At 48.6% G+C, this 20,695-nt stretch overlaps 1 protein-coding gene across 1 annotated transcript in view; it reads right to left on the bottom strand.

Moving 5' to 3' along the window:
- The window catches only part of TMEM120B (transmembrane protein 120B), a 267,192-nt gene that overhangs the window by 9,890 nt on the left and 236,607 nt on the right, over positions 1 to 20,695 (bottom strand). The window contains exon 11 of the mRNA XM_069619587.1: positions 10,023 to 10,091. Within this exon, the coding sequence (XP_069475688.1) occupies positions 10,023 to 10,091 (69 nt within the window). The remainder of the gene's footprint in view (positions 1 to 10,022; positions 10,092 to 20,695) is intronic.

The following is a 20,695-nucleotide window of genomic DNA, read 5'->3' as shown; positions in this document are numbered from 1 at the left end:
TCCAAGATTTTTGCCAGTGAGAGGGACTGATTCTATCTGGCATAGCCCCTCGAGACTGAAGGGAACCTGAGGACTGTCAAGATCCAGTCAAAAAAAGGACAGAGCTTCAAAATGGGCCATCGAATTTGACAAAGACCTTGTAGTGACCAATTAAATAACATCTTTAGGGCAGCTGGCCCGGATGGCCTTAATAATGAAATATTAAAGCAGAACTCATTGCTGTAGGCCAATTCTGTCTCCTATTGTTCACCCAGGTCTTAGAACACAGAGATATCCCCCAAATCTGCCCTGATTATACCAGTGTGCAAGAAGTTTTGCAGAGAAGACCCAATAAACTAAAAGCCTATTGCCCTCCTGGACACCCTGGCGAAACTGTTAGCTTCCATTCTGCTCCGACATCTCCTTAAGTGGGCTAGAGAGGCTGGGCATCTCCATCCAAGGCAGACTGGATTTGTTAAGGGAGTGGGGACTAACCTTAACCTTTTTCTTCTGAACACCCTAAAGACCAAAATCTTTGGGACAAAATCTAGAATGTTTATGGTCTTTATTAAGCTCGAGCAGGCCTTTGATAGTATCAACAGAGAAAGGGTGTTGGGGGTTTCGAGGGGGGCTCATAGCCTGGAGCTGCCCAAGAGATCTTATTGAGGCAATTATGGCCCTTTACGCAAATACGAGCGTGCAGGTTAGGCTCTCCACCAAAGGCCAATATTCTGGAAAAATCACTACTTCTAGAGGATTGAAAAAGGGTTGCTCACTGGTCCCTGTCTTTTTAAGCATCTATTTGGCCGGTACCGAGGAGGGTCAAGACGCCATCCAGGCCTTCCACCCCCTAGAATAAACAATCAACCGGTGCCACTAACCTTCTACGGAGTTAACACTGAATTTGGAATTGGAAGGTAGAGGATTGAATCAGTTACCAAGGTACCTCATAAAATGTCTTTGTCCATGGAATCGCAGCCTCTTCTTAAGACGGAGGTTGAATATTTTACCAACCATAGAAGTTCTGGGTCACAGAAGGATTCTAGGTGAACTTAACTCCGATTGTAGATTTTGTGCCCAGACGTCTAGGATCGAGTCGCTGGAACACTTAATCATAGATTGTAAAGCCCTTTCTGAGTTGAGGTTGAAATATATGGATGAGATCAGAGAATGCAAGTCCCCATCTCCAAAGGAATGGTGGTGCAGATTTTTAATAGGAGACAAATCAGCTATTATAGGGGTGTTGAAATTTATGGAAGAGATTCTGGACCTTAGTAATGGCAAAGTTACTAGTCAATAGGAAAGTATGAAATTAAATTTGGAAATTAAATTGGAACTTTGATTTTATGGATGTGATTTAAATTTTTGTTTACTAATGGGAAAAGAAATTGACAGATGGAACTGTAATGCTTTTTGTATGTTGGATGTAAATGTAATGAAAGGTTTGAAATAAACCAAACATAATAAATAAAAAATAAAAAGCACTAATTCACAAGACAGTCAAAAGTCGATGGGAGTGCAGTGCGCAGACGTCTGTGGAGGTGTTGGATATTAGTGAAGTGAGACTGTATGTGGGAGAGAGTGGGACCAAGTGTTAAAGGTTGAAGTTGTGAGAGTGGGTGATAGACAGGAGAGTTGAGAGATAGCTGAAAGCAAGAATAGAAAGAGTGAAAGCGAGAATGAAAAGGAGGTGACTGGTGCAGAGGAGGAAGTTTGAGATGGGATGGGATGGATCAGAGAGAGACAAACACTAAGACCACCAGAGTTGGAGAGGGAGAAAATGTACATGAGAGGCCAGGCAAAACAAGATTAGAAGTCCTTAGAAAGTTCCAGAGAGAGCAAGATAGGCAAGGACTCTGCCACTAGACCCTCACCACCAGATGGGGTGGCACAGGGTTGAAGCATTTGATGGTGGGTCTCGGGGAGGGGAGAGAACAAGGTCAAGGATTTTCCTCCTATGTGAGCTGGGTTGGCACACGTGTGTGCAGAGATTCTGCTAGGTTAAGGAGAGCATCACCAGTGTTTTTAGTTTCGTGGGCTCTGGGTAGGTTCAAGTCCCGACGAAGAGGATACCGAGTGATTGCACCACTGAACATTTAACTGCAGAGCATGCAACGATGAAACTCAGCATTTTAATAGAAACAGATGGTTGGTTTGTGAAAGGGAATATGGAGTAAAGAGGTGGTGGGTGGGGTTGGGAGGAACATGGGGAGGTGTTGCACGAGTCCCCTGCATCTTACAGCTCAACTGTGGTCACAATTCAGTAAATACCCTGCAGTTAAAAAGGCAGCAAATCTGGATCCAGAAGATGTTGTCAGAGTGGGTGACCGCAGCAGGCAAGAGCATCTCAGGGATTTCATCCATGAAGTTGAAGGTGGACTATGCAATGAGGGGAAAAATCAATATTTGATGTGCTCACAGACCTCAATGTTTGGCTGCCCACCCTGCAAGGCCATTTGATTGTCTAGATGGCCACTGTGCCTTCCCAAATCTTCCTTGACCAGTCAGCATGCTGGATGCTTTATCTGGGAGGGACAAGGTGGAAAACATAGGCAGTGGTGGGGGGGAAAGCGCCAGAAATTGGGTTGGGGGCTGACCTAGTACATCTATGGAAGGGACTTGCAACATTCAAACCGCTGAAGCCTGTCTAATCAGGGACTTTTTGCCACCTCACATTCTGCCCAGCAACATGACAGTGTGGATTGGGACCAGACCATCCTAAGTCGCTGTTCCTGCCAGTACACTCGCACCAAGCACTGACTAGCTGTCCAGAGCCAGAATGCCAGAAAAGTGAGCACCCTTATTTTGCAAATTCGAACATAAAGGAAGATGGACAAGAAAGAGGATAACACATAGAACAGGACGTATACTATGAGAAAAAGCAATTTTGAGTATAATGTACCCAGAAAAGCATCATCACAGTGAAAATGACTTAACTGTAACTGTTGTTCCCCAGCATGGGTCTGGCATGGATTCATATGTTCATAAATATTCCCAGTCGTCAGGCTGGGAATCCTTGGTAAAGAAAAAAACAGTATCAGTTTCATTTCCAATCTGTCTTTCTTAGTAGTAACCAATCACTGATCTCTGGGTCATACTGCCCCCAGCCAATGACTGCCCTCTCCCTAAGCCCCGCCTCTGGCAGCCATCCTCAGATTTGGTAGCACGCAAAGTGGCAGTATGACCAAGTGAAGAGCCACAGAGGGGTAGGCGGGAGGGTTCGCATGTGAATCCATGCCAGACCCATGCTGGAGAACAACAGTTACATGTAAGTAACTTGTTCCTTCTCCAGCATGGGGTCTGGCATGGATTCACATGCTCATGAATAAAAGAATACATAGCAGTACACACATGCACAACCACGGGAGGTGGCAAAGGCTCAACATTAAGCATTACATCCAAAACTCAACATTAAGCAATTCTTACCTCCTTACCAGGCTCACCTTAGGTGAACAGTTTGCGCAGCACTGCTTGGCCGACCCTGGAGTCCCGATCGACGCAGTAGAATCTTGTGAAGGTGTGCGTCGACCTCCACGTAGCAGCCCTGCAGATGTCCAGCAGAGGCACACCAGACAGGAACGCCGTGGTAGCAGCGATCGCTCTGGTCGAATGGTCTCTCGGACGGCCGGGCAGCGGTCGGTTTGCCAACCGGTGACAGTGCATGATGCAGCCGGAGAGCCATCTGGAAATGGAAGTCTTCGAGAGAGCCTTCCCTTGATTCACAGACCCTAAGTTCACACACAGCTGTGACGTCTTCCGAAAACTCTTCGTGCGGTCCACATAGAACTTGAGCGCTCTGGCTACATCCAGCGAGTGCCAACTCCTCTCGGCCGGCGTCGAAGGTGACGGGAAGAAAACTGGTAACACCAAGGGCTCGTTGAGGTGGAAGTCCGACGGCCCCTTGGGCATGAAGGAGGGGTGCATCCTCAGCATCACCCTCGTGTCATGAAAAGTCAAGTATGGAGGCTTGCAAGATAGGGCCTGGATCTCTCCCACTCGTCGTGTAGACGTGATGGCCATGAGGAACGCTGTCTTCCATGACAGGAACTTCAAAGGCGCCGAATGCATAGGCTCGAATGGGGGCCCCATGAGCCTGGTCAGCACCACATTAAGCTCCCACGCCAGGGCAGGAGCCTTCACCGGAGGGAACGATCGGAATAGTCCCTTCATAAATTCCTTTCTCCAGGCGATGAGACCACAAGGACGCCCGTCCCGTAGTCCTGGTATATCGGGAGATGGCAGCCAGATGTATTTTGATGGAGGCGTGAGCCAGTCCAGCTGTGGCCAGCGACAGTAGGTACGGCAGTACTTGAGGGGCCGTAATCCGCAGAGGGTTAATCTTCTGTGCACAGCACCAGACAGAGAACCTCTTCCACTTATGACCGTAACACGAGAGTTGAGGACGCCCTGGCTTTTGCAAGAACCTCTCTGCAGTCAGCCGGGATATCGTACCCACCAAACTCTAGTGCTGCAGGAGCCAGGCCTGCAAGTTCAGCGACTCCGGGTCGTGATGAAGAATGGCACCTCCTTCTCTGGAGAGAAGATCCGCGTCCGCCGGCAGCTTGACTGGTGGGGACATTGACAAGCACAGAAGGTCCGGGAACCAGATCTGCCTCGGCCACGCCGGTGCTACGAGGATCATTCTGCACCTGGACTTCTTGAGCTAGTTGAGACGGAGCAGCAACGGAGGGAACGCATATAGAAACAGGCCATCCCAAAGGAACGAGAAAGCATCGCCCATGCTCCTCGGCTGCGGGAACCTGCTGGCGAACCTCTGGCACTTGGAGTTCATCGCGAAAAGGTCGATCCGGGGTTTGCCCCATCGTCGAAAGAGCTGATCCACCTTGTCCAGATGTAGTTCCCACTCGTGGCACGAGCACAGCTCCCTTCTGAGTGAGTCGGCAATGGTGTTTTTTATTCCTGCCAAGTGGAAGGGAACCAGAAACATCCCCTGGGCGACGGTCCAGTGCCACAGATCCTGGGCCTCCTTGGATAGGTCTGGGGGGGATCTGGTGCCTCCCTGCTTCCGTATGTAGAACATCGTGGTGGTGTTGTCGGTGAAGATCCTCACCACTTTGTCCTTGAGGGACGGAAGGAACGACTTTAGCGCCCAGAACACTGCTCGAAGCTCCAGAATGTTGATGTGGAAAGACCTCTCCTCCGGGAGCCAAAGGCCTCTTGCGTGGAGATCTCCGGTGTGGGCCCCCCCCAACCCTCCAGAGAGGCGTCCGTCGTCACCGTCTCCTGAAACGCCAGGGTCTGAAAGTCTGTGCCTGGAGTGAGGTGTGCACGGGTACCCCACCATAGGATCGCCCGACAGAACTCCTTGTCGATAGGGATCCTGTCTTCGAAGCAGCCTGTCGCCTGAAACCAGCGGGCGTCGAGGAACTCCTGTAGCGGACGCATCCGAAGTCTGCAAAGTGGTACAAGGTAGATGCATGAGGACATCATCCCGAGGAGGGACTTGATGGACGTCACCCTGGCCACGTCCGTGGTTAGCAGGCGCCGCACCTTGCCCAGAATGGCCTTCGTCCTCTCCTCCGACGGGCAGGCCAATTGCCCCACTGTATCGAGCTTCGCTCCCAGAAACAGTGCTACTTGAGACGGAACCAGGTGGGATTTGGGGTAGTTGATGGCGAATCCCAGTTCCGTGAGCAGCCGGACGGTCCTCGCTGTGTGTTCGACGGCGAGTTCTCTTGTCCTTGCCCGGATTAGCCAGTCGTCCAGGTAGGGGTAGATGTGGATCCCCTGCAGGCGCAGCCGCGCCGCCACTGGTGCCAGGCACTTGGTGAATACCCTGGGTGCCGACTTTAATCTGAATGGCAGGGCTCTGAATTGGTAGTGGCGTCCCTGAACCACGAACCTGAGAAACTCTGTCCTTTTAGAATGGGGATGTGGAAGTAAGCATCCTCCAGGTCCAACAACGATAGGAAGTCGCCCTCCTCCAGCTGTCCCAGCACGTGCTGGAGGGTGACCATCCTGAATTTCTGCGCCTTCATGTACTTGTTTAACCGACGCAGGTCCAGGATGTGGCGCCAACCGCCTGTCTTCTTTCTGACGAGAAAGTACCTTGAGTACACACCGGAGCCCTGGAGCCTCCTGGGGACGAGCTTGATGGCACTCTTGAGCATCGCCCTTACCTCCAACAGCAGTTGAGGGATGTGATTCTCCTTCCTGGCCATGGGAGGAGATACCAGGACACTTCTTTTGGAATTCCAGCGAGTGCCCGTTGGCCAGGGTGTCCAGCACCCAACGGTCGGTGAAGATGGACTGCCACACGCTGACTAACTTCGTCAGCCGGCCTCCCACCGGGGTGCTTCGGTGGGGGCCCGACGCCACGGCTGGTTCAGTCTTGCTTGGAGGAGGCCTTGCCGCCTTGGCCTCCTTGACGACGGCGGGATCCCCTTGCTTGCCGCGACCTCTGTAGGCCTCCTGGTACGAGGAGCGGGCCGCCTGGCGGTATGTAGAAGAGCCACCGCTGGATCACTTGGAGGCACCCTGTCTGCCTCCGGAGCTCCGAAAGGGCCGTCGTTGAAGTACCCCTAAGCCCTGGGCCGTCTCTGAGTCGGTCTTGATGGCCTGGAGCGACTCGTCCACCGTCTTCCCGAAAAGGTTGTTGCCGTCGAACGGCATATCCAACACTCTGGTCTGGACGTCCTGGCGAAAGTCCGTCGCCTTGAGCTATCCTCGTTGGAGGCAAACCCCGTTGCCCAGTTGGGGAAATCCGGTATCGGCAATGTCCGTTGCCACCGTTATGGCATGATACGACGCCACCTCTCCTTCCTGCAGAATTTGTAGGGCCTCCGTCCACTTGTCCGGAAGGAAGTCTAGCAGGGGAGCCATCTTGAGCCAAAGCTCCCTGTCGTAGTGGGGCACGATCGCTAAGGCATTGGCCGCCTTAATCGTCGTCGCCGATGAGATGACTCGTCGTCCCATGGAGTCCAACTTCTTGCCCTCGCTGTCCGGCGGGGAAGTGGAAGTTGAAGCCGCTGCACCCGCTGCTTTCTTCTTGGCCGCTGCCGAGATGACAGTCTGGCGTGGGCTGGGCCCTGAGGCACAAGGGGGCGGCATCGGGGACTCAGTACTTCTTCTAGTACCTGTCCCTCTTGGCGGGTGTCGTGGAAGGGTTATTGAGGATAGCCAGCCCCTCGTCCCAGATGTTGTCGAGCAACGGCACCGCGAGGACCGTCTTCCTCTTGGCCTCTCGTCGTTGTTTAAGAAACCCTTCCTTTTTCTGTTCCTCAGGGCAGAGCTGGAAGAGCTCGGATGCCCTGGTTATAATGGTGTGAAAGGAGCCAATTTCCTCGGGTGGAGAAGCCCGAGGGGGCGGGGGTGATGACGGGATGTCTGTTGCGTCATCTCCGCCGTCTTCGTCCGTCCCCGTCGCTGTATCCGTCGCCGTAACCTCTCTAGGGTCCAGCGAGGGGGTGAGGGGTCCACAGGCTTCGCGGGCATGAAGGGAGGAGCGGGGTGGACTCTCCTCTGCTTGTTCGGAGGGCTTCCCGACAGGCCCGGTTCTGGATCCTCAGTCGGGGTCCGTGGTAACCTCGTCCATATCAGTACATAAGGATTGGGTCGCCAACAAAATGGCAGCCGAGCTATCCTGGGGCTCGGGTAATGGCTACGACGGACAGGATGGCTGCTCCACTGGGCCCTCTTCGATCACATCAGCGGGAACCGTCCCCTGGGATCGAACCTTCTCAAACTTCTCATTGAGGCCTATGAACGTCTCGTTAAGGCCCTTCCCGGTTTCCATCAAATCCTCCTCAGAGGCTGATTCAGAGTCTGTAATGGCCACCGCCCCCCCTCCTCTTTTTCCGCCGGGGTCTTCACAGGGGTCTTAACAATGGGCTGGAAAGAGGATTCCCTCCGCGGTGGCAGGGATACTCTTGGCCCAGAGGCCGTGTCCAATGGCGTAGTCTCAGCCGGCTTCGCCAGGGTCGCAGCGACCACTTCAATAGAGGCCTTTGCCAGCTGGATCAAAGCCCTCACCATCTTAGGTGCGACCTGGGCCTTCGCCTTGGTGGGGGGGTGGGGGCTCAGCGCCTCGCTCCCCCTCGGCGGGTCCTTTCGAGATCGACCGGGGCCGCTCCAGCAGCATACCCGGGTTCTCGGACTTCCTCTTCCCCGAACCAGAGCGCTGGCTCGTGGTTGAACGTGCCGGGGAAATCGCGCCATGCCTGGCAGCCGAAGAGCCTGAACTTTTGGAGCTCCCGGTGCCCGCGGACTTGCATTGCTTGGCCTTCTGTTGGGCCCCCGTCGCTGGGGCACCCTCACAGGACTTAGAAGCCCGCTCAGACTTTTTCCTCGCCTTCTCACCTGCTGTGCCCTTCACCAGCCAGGCGGCGAGGCGGGAACGACGATCTTGTTTGGTCCATTCCGAAAGGTTCTTGCAGAACGCACAGTCCTTCTCCACGTGCGTCTTATCCTCATGAAGGCAGTAGAGACATTGCGAATGCTCGTCCTCCTTGAAAATATTTTGTAATCCGCATCCAGGGCAGCCCCTGAACAGCTTGGATCCGGGCGTCGAGCTCCCCTTGTCCTGGGCCATGTCCGTTGAGGTAGGCCGCAGATCTTCCGGAATCCTCCAAGAAGCGTAAACTCGACAAAAACTTCACCCTTGAGGGGCGTAGAAGAATTCCGAAACGGGTCCCCGTTCGGTGGAGCTTGGGGCTCGATTAAACCAAAAAATGAGAAAATCTCCTGAAAAAGCGTGAAAACGCAGCAAAAAACTCGAGAGCTAAGCACGAGGACTCCCAACACTTAAACGAGCGGTAAAAATCTGAGGATGGCTGCCAGAGGCGGGGCTTAGGGAGAGGGCAGTCATTGGCTGGGGGCAGTATGAGCCAGAGATCAGTGATTGGTTACTACTAAGAAAGAGATCAGAAACGAAACTGATACCGATTTTTTCTTTACCGAGGATTCCCATCCTGACGACGGGGAATATTCATGAGCATGTGAATCCATGCCAGACCCCATGCTGGAGAATATATATTTATATATTTTATTTTCAATCGAAACATATGGTGCACGGGTGTGCATCAAGGAAAAGGTGAAAAAAAAAAACGGTTCACTGCCAGCAGCCTGTTCAGTACACATCACAAAAGTAACTTGGGCATTTGTTAAAAACAAAAACAGGCAGTGTGCTACACTGTCAAAAATAAAAGGTGATAGGGACCGACCTGTGAGTTCCCAATAAATGAGAAGCAGATGAGTGTGCGTAAGGGCCTCACCCCAAGAATCAATCAGATTACAGAGCGATAGCAGATGTGCTGGGGATTCCATTGAACTCAGTGGAGAAAATCTGCGAAATGAAAATCTGCTCAATTGTTTAAACACCAATTCCAATTACCTACTTGAATGGAGTTGATAAAACCAGGAGCTCACTTACTTTAGCACATGACCTGTCTCCATTACTCGGTCTAATTCATATATTATTTTGTTTCAAGTGGAACGAACCTGGTTAATATAAACCCTATTGGATATCATGATAAAACTGTAATCTTTGCAATCATCCACAAACTTTCCCAATACTATGAAGCCACAAGCACTCTGATCTGCCACATATGCAAACCAGTCCACAATGATCAGATTCAAATTCCTTCCTAACCTTCCACCCCCAACAGGAGGTGCAATTCTCTGCCCATGGCCCTAGGGTCAAACTCAAGTTGCCACCAATTACCTTAACTAGCCTAATCCTACGCAGGATAAAGATAAAACGGGTCTCGCCTGAAAGTATCTACCGACACAAGGATTGGAGTTTGCAAAGAGTTCCAAAGCAACTGAAGGGCATCATGTTTGATCCAAAAGAAAACATTTTAAAAAACAAATGTCAGCAGTTAACAGTGTAAAAATAAACCATGATCTGGTCATGTTCCAGTGGTCATTTGCACAACATAATGTGTATGCATTTCTTAGGTAGGTTGGCTCACAGTCACTGAATACCATCATTGCGACAGATAAAAAGTGCTGTAGACAGTACACATGCAATGTTTATCACGCTCATCAAAAGTGCACTTAATCTAGTGAGGTGTTAACAGTACCTGCCATTCTTTGCACTTCTCATGCCTGGAAAGTCCAAAAAGCGTAACTGCATTATACAGCTGCCAAAACTTAGGAGAGGAGAAACAAAATACTGTTAGTTTGGCTAAACTAAAAAGGACAATGGTCACAAGGATTAGCTTTGACACGCAAATCCTTTTATTCCCTTTACAATTCGCCTCCCTGCCTCAACGGCAGAAAAGTAGGGTAAAGCATCAAAAAAAAATAACAGACCATATACACGAGGTGAAACTTGGTCATTCAACAGGCACTAAGGCGGTAACGCATTGAAAGGACCCACACAAAGCACACTTGATGCGAGTGCAGATGTTTGTACAGGAGAGGAGCAATACATGAACTCGCACCACCAGGCCCACAACTGGTCTTAGATTAGTTGAACAGAAAGGAGCCACAGGATGTGATGGGGAATGCTGAATTTAAAATTGTGAATAAAACAAAATGAGCAGGACAAGCACTGGCAAAGACAACACGTGTGGCGTTGTGTTTTGCAGAAAAGCTTTTTTTGTTTGTTTAATAATCTGAGATTGTAAGAATTTGAGACAATACATATGGATGAGATTGCAAATATTCATCAAGAAAAACATCATAATATAATAAAGAAGAATACAATAGTATATTCGCAAAACTGATAGCCAAATGAGTAGGGCCAAAAGATAAGTTAATGAAGCAAGTTGAACAACATTGTGATCAGCAGTCGAGTTGAAGTTAATTTACAAAAGGATTACAGGGGGGACAAACGGGTGGGGGAAACAGACAGCATACGAACACGAGAACAGAGGGAAGGCGGGTGGGGAGGTATCTGTAGCAATATGATAATTGGTGTTTTTGACTCCTAGCAATGGTAAAATCTGATAAACAAATAAAAGGAATTCGGCAATACCCAAAAGAGCAGAGAGGAAGATCAAATGCCAATCCCAAGTACCATGCGATGACACATTAATACGGTCTAGATACCGAATGAAAAAAGCCCATTTAGCCTTATATTTGGGTATAGTATCCAAGCAAGTGGCCATACATAACTCAATTCTTTGAACATGACAGAAGATATTCCACCAACCCCTAGTGGAAAGGTTGTGCGAGTCCTTCCAGTTGGTAGTGATGAGCTTCAAAGCAAGGGCAATGAACAAATCACAGTTTGGCCGAAGTATGCAATTTAATGTTTGTGACCGCCAAGCTACCCAAAAAAATATTCTGAAAACAAAGCGGCACATCTACAGCAAAAATGAGTGAGGAATTTCCAAACATCTTGCCAAATAGGGACATTCAAAAAACATGTGTTTATAGGAGGCAGGGGCATCACCGCATGAACAACATTTGTCATCTGCATCTTTCTTGGATTTGGTTAATTTCAAGGGGGTAATAAATGCTCCGTGAGTGAAGAACAGATGCTGCTTTATGTTGGCGGAAACAGATATGCCCCTGACCCTAGTGTACAATAGAGACCACATGTGGTTTAAAAGCGCAACCCAGATCATTTTCCCATATCAAGCACACAGGCCATTTAACAATCACAGAAGTCAAAACACTATAAAAGTTTGAGGCCTTAGTATCGGAAACCATGGTTAGTAGTAAAAGTCTAGAGGCGTGAGGTAAAAGAAAGGTGTTCGAGAAATGGAGTGCATCAAGGCAGGTGTTAACCAGGTTATTATAAAAGTTGAAGTCGGAGACTAAGATGGAAGAGAGATTTCTCAATTGTTGAAGGGGAGAATGGAGGAACCATTGACAATTTGCTGAATAAATCTGATGCCTCTTATTTGATTTTATTGAATTTTCAAAAGAACACATAAAGAGGTGTTATGGAACAAATAACATATCAACAGTATACAGAAAGGCGATATACTTTATCATTCAAACTCTAAACCCCTTGTTCCCGGAACAAATAATGTCCTCCCTTCCCGCCACCAACAGCATTGTAGTCTCAAAAAATCTCTTAACAGGTCTATAATCACAATTAGTGTTCTACATATTCAGATTTGTGTTCAATGTCATACTGAAGGTTAATTGGCAGCTAGCAATCAGAATCAACAGGTGCTATTCAACTTCTCGTTCCGGAACATTGTTGGTTTGCTTTCCCACATCCCGCTAATAACAATCCTAAATTCTCAGGCGATAGATGGCTCCTTCCAGAGTCACCCTCTAAATGTCAGGGACTGGCAATATATTTCTCAATGAAGTCCCTCCATAGGATTTCATATTGGGTGGCTTTCCCATGAAGACCCGCCGTAATTCTTTCCATGATACAAATATTGATGATCACATTTTCCCATTCTTTTTTGCTCGGTGTAACTTCAGCTTTCCACTTTATAACAATACATGCTCGGGCTGCTAACATAGGGCCAGCAAGCCCTGCAACATTTACATATCTTTCTTCCTCCTTTTCCAGCCCGAACAAAACCAAAAGAGGCGTTGCCTCGTATCTAATTCCTTCCACATCTTTAATCCATCCAAGCACTTCCTCCCAGAACATTCTCACCTTCGGGCATTCCCACCACATATGCCAATAAGTTGCCACCTGACCACACTGACGCCAGCATAAGGGGCTCCTTGTCAAACATTTTGGACAGCCTATGGGGATCATATCGCCATCTATGGAGGAGCTTGACAACATGTAATTTATACTTGGACGCAATAGAAACTTTAAAGGAGTTCCTACATAGCTTGGACCATAGAGCAGGGTCTATCTCCGTATTCATATCTTTTCCCGTCCGAGTCTGGTTGTGGAACCCCCTCGGGTGTCTATTAGAGTTCTATATATGAACGAGATCAAACAATTGTTGCCAGTAAGGGTGTTGAGTAGTTTCTCGACGGGGTTAAGCTCCCTCTATTTTCTCCTTCTATGCTTCTCTCGTCAGTACACCTTTTAATTGGACGTGGAATACTGAGTTTCCATATGCCCAATGCCTCCTCGAGATCAGTGATGGCGATAAACTTGCCACCCTTCCAGAGTTGTCCAACCCTTTCGAGACCCACCTGAAACCAGGTCTGAAACCTCCCATGATCCGGGATTTGCTCTCAGACTCCCGGGGCCCAGATGTGGCTCAATGGGGACGGCCATGTCGTGATACCTTGCATATCCTTGCCCTCCTTCCAAATCGCCCAGATTGTACCTAAAATCGGATGCCGCCGTAGCCTCTGCGTTAGTTTGTCTTTTGGAACCCAGAGCCATTCTGCAAGGGAGACCGGAGTGAAACTATGGTTGTCCAGGTTTACCCACTGTAAATGTGTGTGGTTCCTCAACTGTGGAATTAAAACCCTCAGTTGAGGGGCTACGTAGTAACTTTCAAGATCAGGTAGGCCCACCCCTCCTTTTTCCTTAGGCACTATCAACATCTCCTATGAGATTCTCGGGTTTTTCCCCCTGCCACAGGAATCTTAATATAGCTTTATTTCACCAAAGAATGTTTTGGGCATCTTTATCGGGAGAATCTGTAAGGGGTATAAAAACCTTGGGAGGCACACCATCTTGATTGCGTTTATTCTCCCTATACATGAGATTGTGAGTTTCTGCCAGTTCAACAGATCGGTCCGGGACTTCTCAAGTAAGCTGGGGAAGTTGGCCTCATGTGTCATCCAATTGTCTCGTTACATTTATCCCCAAATATCTTAAAGTGGTATCTCCTACTATAAGTCTGAGGGCTACCTCCTGTACGAGTTCGTTTTTGTAAATTTTAAGGCCTGAGAGTTTTCCATAGTGTTCGATCACCTGTATTGCTCTGGGGATTGATGTGAGCGGTTTGGTGACATGCAGAAGCATATCGTCGGCGTATAGGGCAATTTTTTATTCTTTCCCCGCCACCGATATTCCTTCAACCTGTGGATCGGTCCCGATTCCTATTGCTAGGAGTTCGAGTGAGAGTAAACAATATGGCAGATGGAGGGCATCACTGCCTAGTTCCTCTACCGAGTGGAAACGACTGTTTGTAGTCGGAGTTTACAGATACCGAGGCTTTGGGGGATGTGTATACCGCCTTTACCGCTCTTCAGAATCTCTCTCCCATCCATACCTTGGCCAGTACCGCCTCTAAAAATCCCCACTAAACCCTGTCAAATGCCTTATTCACATCAATAGACAGAAGTACAGGGTCTCCTACCATTGTTCTGGAATCATGTATCAAATGTAGGGTTTTTTCACAGTGTCAGATCCCTGTCTTCCTAATATGAATCCCATCTTGTCTGCGTGTATTAGGCGAGGCATATAGGTCTCCAAACGAGCAGCTAAGATTCTAGTGTAGATTTTGGCATCTACATTAAGCAGTGATATTGGGCGGTATGAGCCACAACATTTGGGATCTCTGCCTTCCTTAGGGATGACCGAGATCCATGCTTTTGAGAAGGAGTCCGGTGCTACTCCTAAAAAGGTTTTTTAAAAGCCTGCGGTATAGCAGTCGTTCCCTGGTGCCTTTCCCAGTGATGAACCGCTGGACTGCACTTTCAATCTCTTCTTCTGTAACTGGGGCATCCAACATGTCTGCCTCAGTATTAGTCAGCGCAGACATTTGCATTCCAGCCAGATCATCATCCATAACTGTCCTGTCTTGCCCCATTTCCGATTTATATAAGTGGTGGTAAAACCGGGCAAATGCCTCTGGGATCCTTCCACCCTGTAGGGCCTGGGTGACTCCCTCCCCTTCATTAATGGTTGCGACCCATCTTTCTTACCTTGGCCCACGCAGTTTGGCTGCTAGCAACGCATCGGCCTTGTCACCTTTCTCATAAAACTTTTAAGTATTTGAAGTTTTCTCACTACTTGTGTCTCTTCGAGAAGGCAGAGCTCATTGCGTTTCTGCCTGGCTAAGATAATCTTCTCTGCTCTTCCCTCAGCAGCAGTCTGAGCTTCCCAGTCTAAACGAGCGATTTCTCCCATCAATTTGTTCTCAACCAGAGTTCTCTCCCGCTTCTTATTTGTCCCTTCTCTAATCAAGACTCCCCGCCAGGTTGCTTTCCCTGCTTCCCATACGACCTTTGTCAAGATCTCCCCCCGTGTAGCTAACTTTGAGATATTCCTCTATTTCAGTTAACATTTCAGCTCGGAAAATCGGGTCTTTCCACAGAGACTCACTGCAGCACCACTTGTTCCCCTTCTTCAGTAAAGCTCCTAGAGCCACCCCTGCCGAGACTATCATGATCCGACCACGCGATTGGTTCAATATCAGTGCGGGCCATGACAGTTTCTAAATCTTTGGAAATGTATATGTAATCAATTCTTGTTTATGTACGGTTGGGTGCAGAAAAAAAAAAGTGAAGCCTAGGGTGTCCGGGTGTTGTATTCTCCATATGTCCCTCAGACCATATGTTCGCATTATCTCTGCTACTGCCGTTCTCCCTGCATCAGCTGGTTCCGAGAGGTCGGGGACCGCTGTTTGTCTCTGTCCGTCCAGAGGTTAAAATCCCCTCCCATTATGACATGCCCTTCAGCCTCTAACATTATCTTTGATATTGTGCGCTGTAGAATGTGAGCTTGCCTCACATTGGGTGCATATAGCATGGCTAACGTGACCTTCAAGGCCCTCATAGTCCCCACCAACATCAGAGCCCTTCCTTAAACATCCGACCATACCTTTGACACCCTGAATTCCATCTCCCTCTTAACCAGTATGCCCACCCCCGGTTTCTTCAATGGGCTCGATCCCCAGAATTCGGATCCCTCTCTGGGTTGTATCACCTTGCGTTCTTCTCCACGAGCGTACTTGGTCTCCTGCAGGAAGAGTATATAAAGTCCAGATCGCGGGCATTCTCTGTGCACCAATGACCTCTTGGTTGGAGAGTTGAGCCCCTTTACGTTCAGTGTGCAGACTCTATTGAGAGCACCCTCTGCCCCATTAGTAGTTACTGCCATGACCTATCGGAATTTAGATCCGAGTCTCTAATGGATTTCACCAAATCTGCTTCATTTACGCAATTAAGGAGACCTCCAATCAAGTATCCGCTCAACACTGCATGTCAGCCCCTTCCCATGCCCCCTCCCTGAACCCCCAACGGCGTCCACACCAGCTTGGATGACATCTCCCAGCCGGAATCGGACCACCAGTGAGGATCAGACCCACCTGGATCCTTGCACAATTAAATCGTTAAACCATTGAGCCCCCGTTTCGCCCCCTCCTCCCCTTGGGCCATTGCGTTAATGCAAAATAATACTGTCCCTGTGTCAATCAAGCCATTCATTACCATTAGTGCTTTGTACGAGGGGAGTCATTCATCCTTCTGACTTTCCTGGATCTGCGCACTTGTCCGCGTCTCAGCCCTTGTATGCACCACTGTCATCATTTTGTCGTCCGACATCGATCTCCTCATTTTCTTGACGTCCTAGCAGGTCGGCCATGCAGGTCCGGATGTCTTTGTTCACACACTCATTGTTGTCCCATCCCACTGAAACGTGTGTGAGAAGGGGTAGCCCCACCGGTATCGCACTCACTTCTCTTTCAGCCATTTGGTGAGTGGCATACACCGTCTTCTCATGGCGAGTGTCAATGATGATAAGTCTTGAAATATTGATATCCTTGCTGTGCCAAGAAGGATCTGTGGGGCGTTAATGGCTTTCTCAAGGACCCTCGCCTTGTCCGCGTAGTTATGGAATTGTGCTAACAGTCCTTGGGCCACTTGCCGTTCGTCCGGTTCTGTGTATCCAGTCGATTTTGGGTTAGTCGATGGTGTCGTCCGTGAACAGGATTTTCATAATCGTGTGGAGGGTGTTCTTGAGATCTCGTTCCGTTTCTCCTTCTTAGTCCGGGATAGGCCGGTCCCAAGTGTGCCCGGATCTTTTCGCCTCTAGCATCAAGGTCCCCTCTAGGAATGAGGGTCTACGACTGGTGGTGTGCTCCCTAAGTCTCCAATATTTTGCATCGAGTGCCAATTGCTCCTTCCACCTCGAACCCTGGAGGAGGCACATGCCACAGGTATGTGATTCTCTTACGTAGTGTCCACACCAGGCATATGTCACGGCCTGTACCGCAGTTCGGGGGGCTGGCGGGCATCCACTCTTGCCCGGGCCACTGGCTGAGATCCAGCGGAGTCAGGTAATAGTTCTTGTGTATTGCACTGATCGGGCCCTTGCCTCCATTTCCCCCAAGCAGTGGCAACAGATTCCTTGTACCCCCAGTGTCCTGATTTAGTAGGGCACAGCCCGAGGGATCAGAGGGGAGTCCTTGTACCAAATCTCCTATTCTTAGCGTTTGTGTGCTCATCTCCCCTTCAGTGTTTCTACTGCAGTCGGGTCACCAGCATCCACCAACGGGCAAGTTAATCGCCTCCCTGGCCCATCCGTTCTTCTGACCCCTCTGCTTCTCGTGGGCCCAGACGCAGGCAAAGCCAGGGCCCTCCCCCCCTCCTCCTTGGGATGTCTGGTTCTCCACTGCGGGGGCGGCAGACGCTTTCCCAGGCAGTGTTCCCCAACACTTTTGGGTGCAGGTAGCTCCACTGCTGTACGGGATGGCCCACTTAAGGTCTCAAGTTCAGCTCAGCCCCCGTGTGCTCCTGTCCATTTATGAGCACGCATCATCGCGCTCAGCCCAGCAGACATTAATCCGCTGGTTAACGTTGGGCGGAGGGGTCACGTCCTGTTCGGCGGCTCTCCGACATTTGCAGCACGGAGGGGTGCATTTTTATTCCAGCGCAGGAAACGTGTGCGACGTCTCCGCACCGGCTGAGGGGGATCCGTGTCTCTTCTCTGCAGCAGGATCCTCCCTCCTCCTTGCTCGAAGGTGTGTGGGCCAGTCCTTGCTGTTTCTCGCCCTCTCCAGAGAGGGCCCTGCGGGGAAGGGGGATCGCCTCACTGCAGCTCCAATGTAGGGCATGGGATCTGGGCACTTTCCAAGGGCCTTTGGCCCCTTATCGTGATCTTTCAGGCCAGAGGGCCGCCCTCTCTTCCTCTTGCGCAGCACCCCAGCCGACAAGATTCACTTTTGCACCAATGTTCCGCCGGTCCATTTTAGATCATTCCCTGGCCGATTTTGTCCATTCAGGTTCAGGGTGAAGTCATACAGCCACCTGTCCTCTTTTCTCAGTCAAGAGGGGCTCGCAAGTGGGGGCTCAATCCACTTATATGGACCTCGGGCTGGAGATCTACGCAGAGGCTTCCAGCATCTCTGCGCCCCCCGGTGGCCAGCCTCTTTAACTATGATTTACAATATAAAGCTCTGTTAATCGTAATATTTTTTGTGCCAAAGCAATGTGGAGAGTTTCTTGGAAGAGGTCTGCGTGTGAGGGAAGAGAAATAGTTTCAGAGCAGCAGTAGAGACCTTAATTGGGTCAGACAGGGCTGTAGCAGAGTGGTTAAATACATAAATGAGATTGGCTATATCACTAGGATGTGCCAGATTTTTTTCTCACACACACCAAGAGAGGATGTCTGAAGAGTTAGGAGGAGCAAACCAGCAGCGGGATTGTTTAAGAAGAAATGCTGAAAGATATCATTTGAAGTCCGGAAACCAAACCCCATATCATATGGGGCTTTTAGTATAGCAACAGCAATTCTTTTACATTTACCTGGGCCTCATAAGAAATTGAGAAGAATAGAACAGATAGATTTGAAAAATGAAGGAGACAATGGGACAGGGAGGAGTTATAAGTAATATAAAACAATAGGGGACAATATCATCTTAATGGTGTCAAGCCGTCCCCAGCAAGAGAGGTAGAGGGGAGACCGCATTGAGGTCAATTCTCGAAGTCTATCTAACAACATTTGCATGTTAAGTTTGACAGTGTCACATGTTGAGGGGGCAAAAAGAATACCCAGCTATTTAATTGAGTCGTTACACCATTTGAAACCGAAGACATCCAAGTCACGTTTGACACAAAAGGAGTTGAGGGGTAAAATCTCGGATTTGTCTTTGTTAAGTTTGTATCAAGACACTTGGGAAAATTGATGGAGTCTATTAAGCAGATGAGGAAGGTGAAGTTTGGGGTTCTTAATAAGAATATCATCTGCATAGGCAGCGATTTTAATAAACGATTTCCGCAGTGGATTCTGGGAATGTTTGTCAGATCTGATGACTTCTAGCAAGGGTTCAAGAGAGACTAAAGAATGGGGTAGGGGGGACAGCCCTGTCTAGTTCCTTTGTGTAAGAGGAAGAAGGATGAGGAGTGACCATTTATATTGAGATATGGGACCAGAGTAGAGCAGTTTAACAAGGGAAATAAATGGTTTGCCGCAGGCATGCCATCTGAGAGATTGGAACATAAAGTCCCAGTTGACCCCGAAGGCTTTTTCAACGTCTAGTGCTACTGCAGCATAGCCCCGTTTATCTTTTTTGTCCTTAGAGACTACATGAAAGGCATCAAAAAATAGTCTAGCATTTTCAGAGATGTTCGCCCCTTCACATACCCAACTTGGTCAGATTTAATCAAAGCGGGAAGAGAAGATTCAATTCTGTTGGCGAGGATTATAGCAAAGATCTTACTTTTAACATTAATGAGAGAAATAGGTCTATAGTTGGAGGGAAGCGTGGGATCTTTATCAGCGTTGGGGAATAAGAGGAGTACAGCCTCAGAAGGAACCCGAAGAGGATTTATGGGAAATAAAGTAGGAAAATAAGGATTTAAGTTTCGGGGTAAGAGAAAGGCAACGGCATCATAAAATTCGGTAGAAAGACCATCCGGCCCAGGGGCTTTTCCTTTACCCAACCCCTTAATGGTGCGAATAATTCCAGGAAGTAAAATATCACCCTCTAAATGAGAAAGGTCTGTTTGGGGATAGGAAGGTCTGTTGATGTTGGTGGGAAAGGCATCAATATTGTCGGAAGGGACAGTGGTTTCAGGAGTGTATAAGTCTGGATAGAATTGTTTAAAACAGTTTAGGATATCGTCAGGGTGATTAAGGGAGATACCAGATTTGTCTTTAACATGTGATACAGGTCTGGTAAATCTTGGTCTTGTATTTTAATAGAGTCCCATCAGTCAATTCAGTGAGCTCATTAATTTGGAAACGTAGGACCAAGACTAAACGGAGGTTCATTGCATTGGAGTCTTGATAGTAAAGTTTTCAGCCTTGGACAGTTGGATGTAAAGATAAAGATGTTTTCTACGAAGCTTCTTTTTTTTACCCGAATAAGCCATGATATGATCTCCAAGCGCAGTTTTGAATGCATCCCAATTGCCAACTACAGAAGTATCACTAGCAAAGAATTGTTGTAGGAATAATTAACGGATTGAATGAACTGCTGGTCTTGCAATAAAAAGTAATTGAATTTCCATCTGGACGACAGTTTTTTTATATCCTCAAAACTGAAAGAAGTACAAACGGGCATGATCAGAAATAATGTTGCAGTTCGTGGAGTCAATAACAGTGCCAGTAAGAGATTTGGAAGAGAAGATGTAATCTAGACGGGAGAGTGAAATGTATAATCTAATGCATTGGATGGGAATGAATCAACTAGGCCAGTTTTGGCGAGACAACTTACGAAGGATTTGTGGGACTTCGATGTTTTGAACATACATTTACATTTCCGATCTAAGTATGGGTTGAGGACTTGATTAACATCGCCACACTATAAGATTGGTAAGATCATTTTTGAGAATCATTTGTTTCATGGAAACCCAAAAGCTGTGATCGGGTAGGAGCATAGACATTCAGAATGGAAACATGAACAGATATAATCAAAAGCTTGACCCACACCCACCGCCCATTAGTGTCAGCATCTTGGCCCAAAAATCTAGAAAG

This window comes from Ambystoma mexicanum, chromosome 10 (genome assembly GCF_040938575.1).
Source record: "Ambystoma mexicanum isolate Mex_15411 chromosome 10, UKY_AmexF1_1, whole genome shotgun sequence".
In the NCBI taxonomy this organism is placed as follows: domain Eukaryota; kingdom Metazoa; phylum Chordata; class Amphibia; order Caudata; family Ambystomatidae; genus Ambystoma; species Ambystoma mexicanum.
This window is presented reverse-complemented; position numbering and strand designations above follow the sequence as displayed.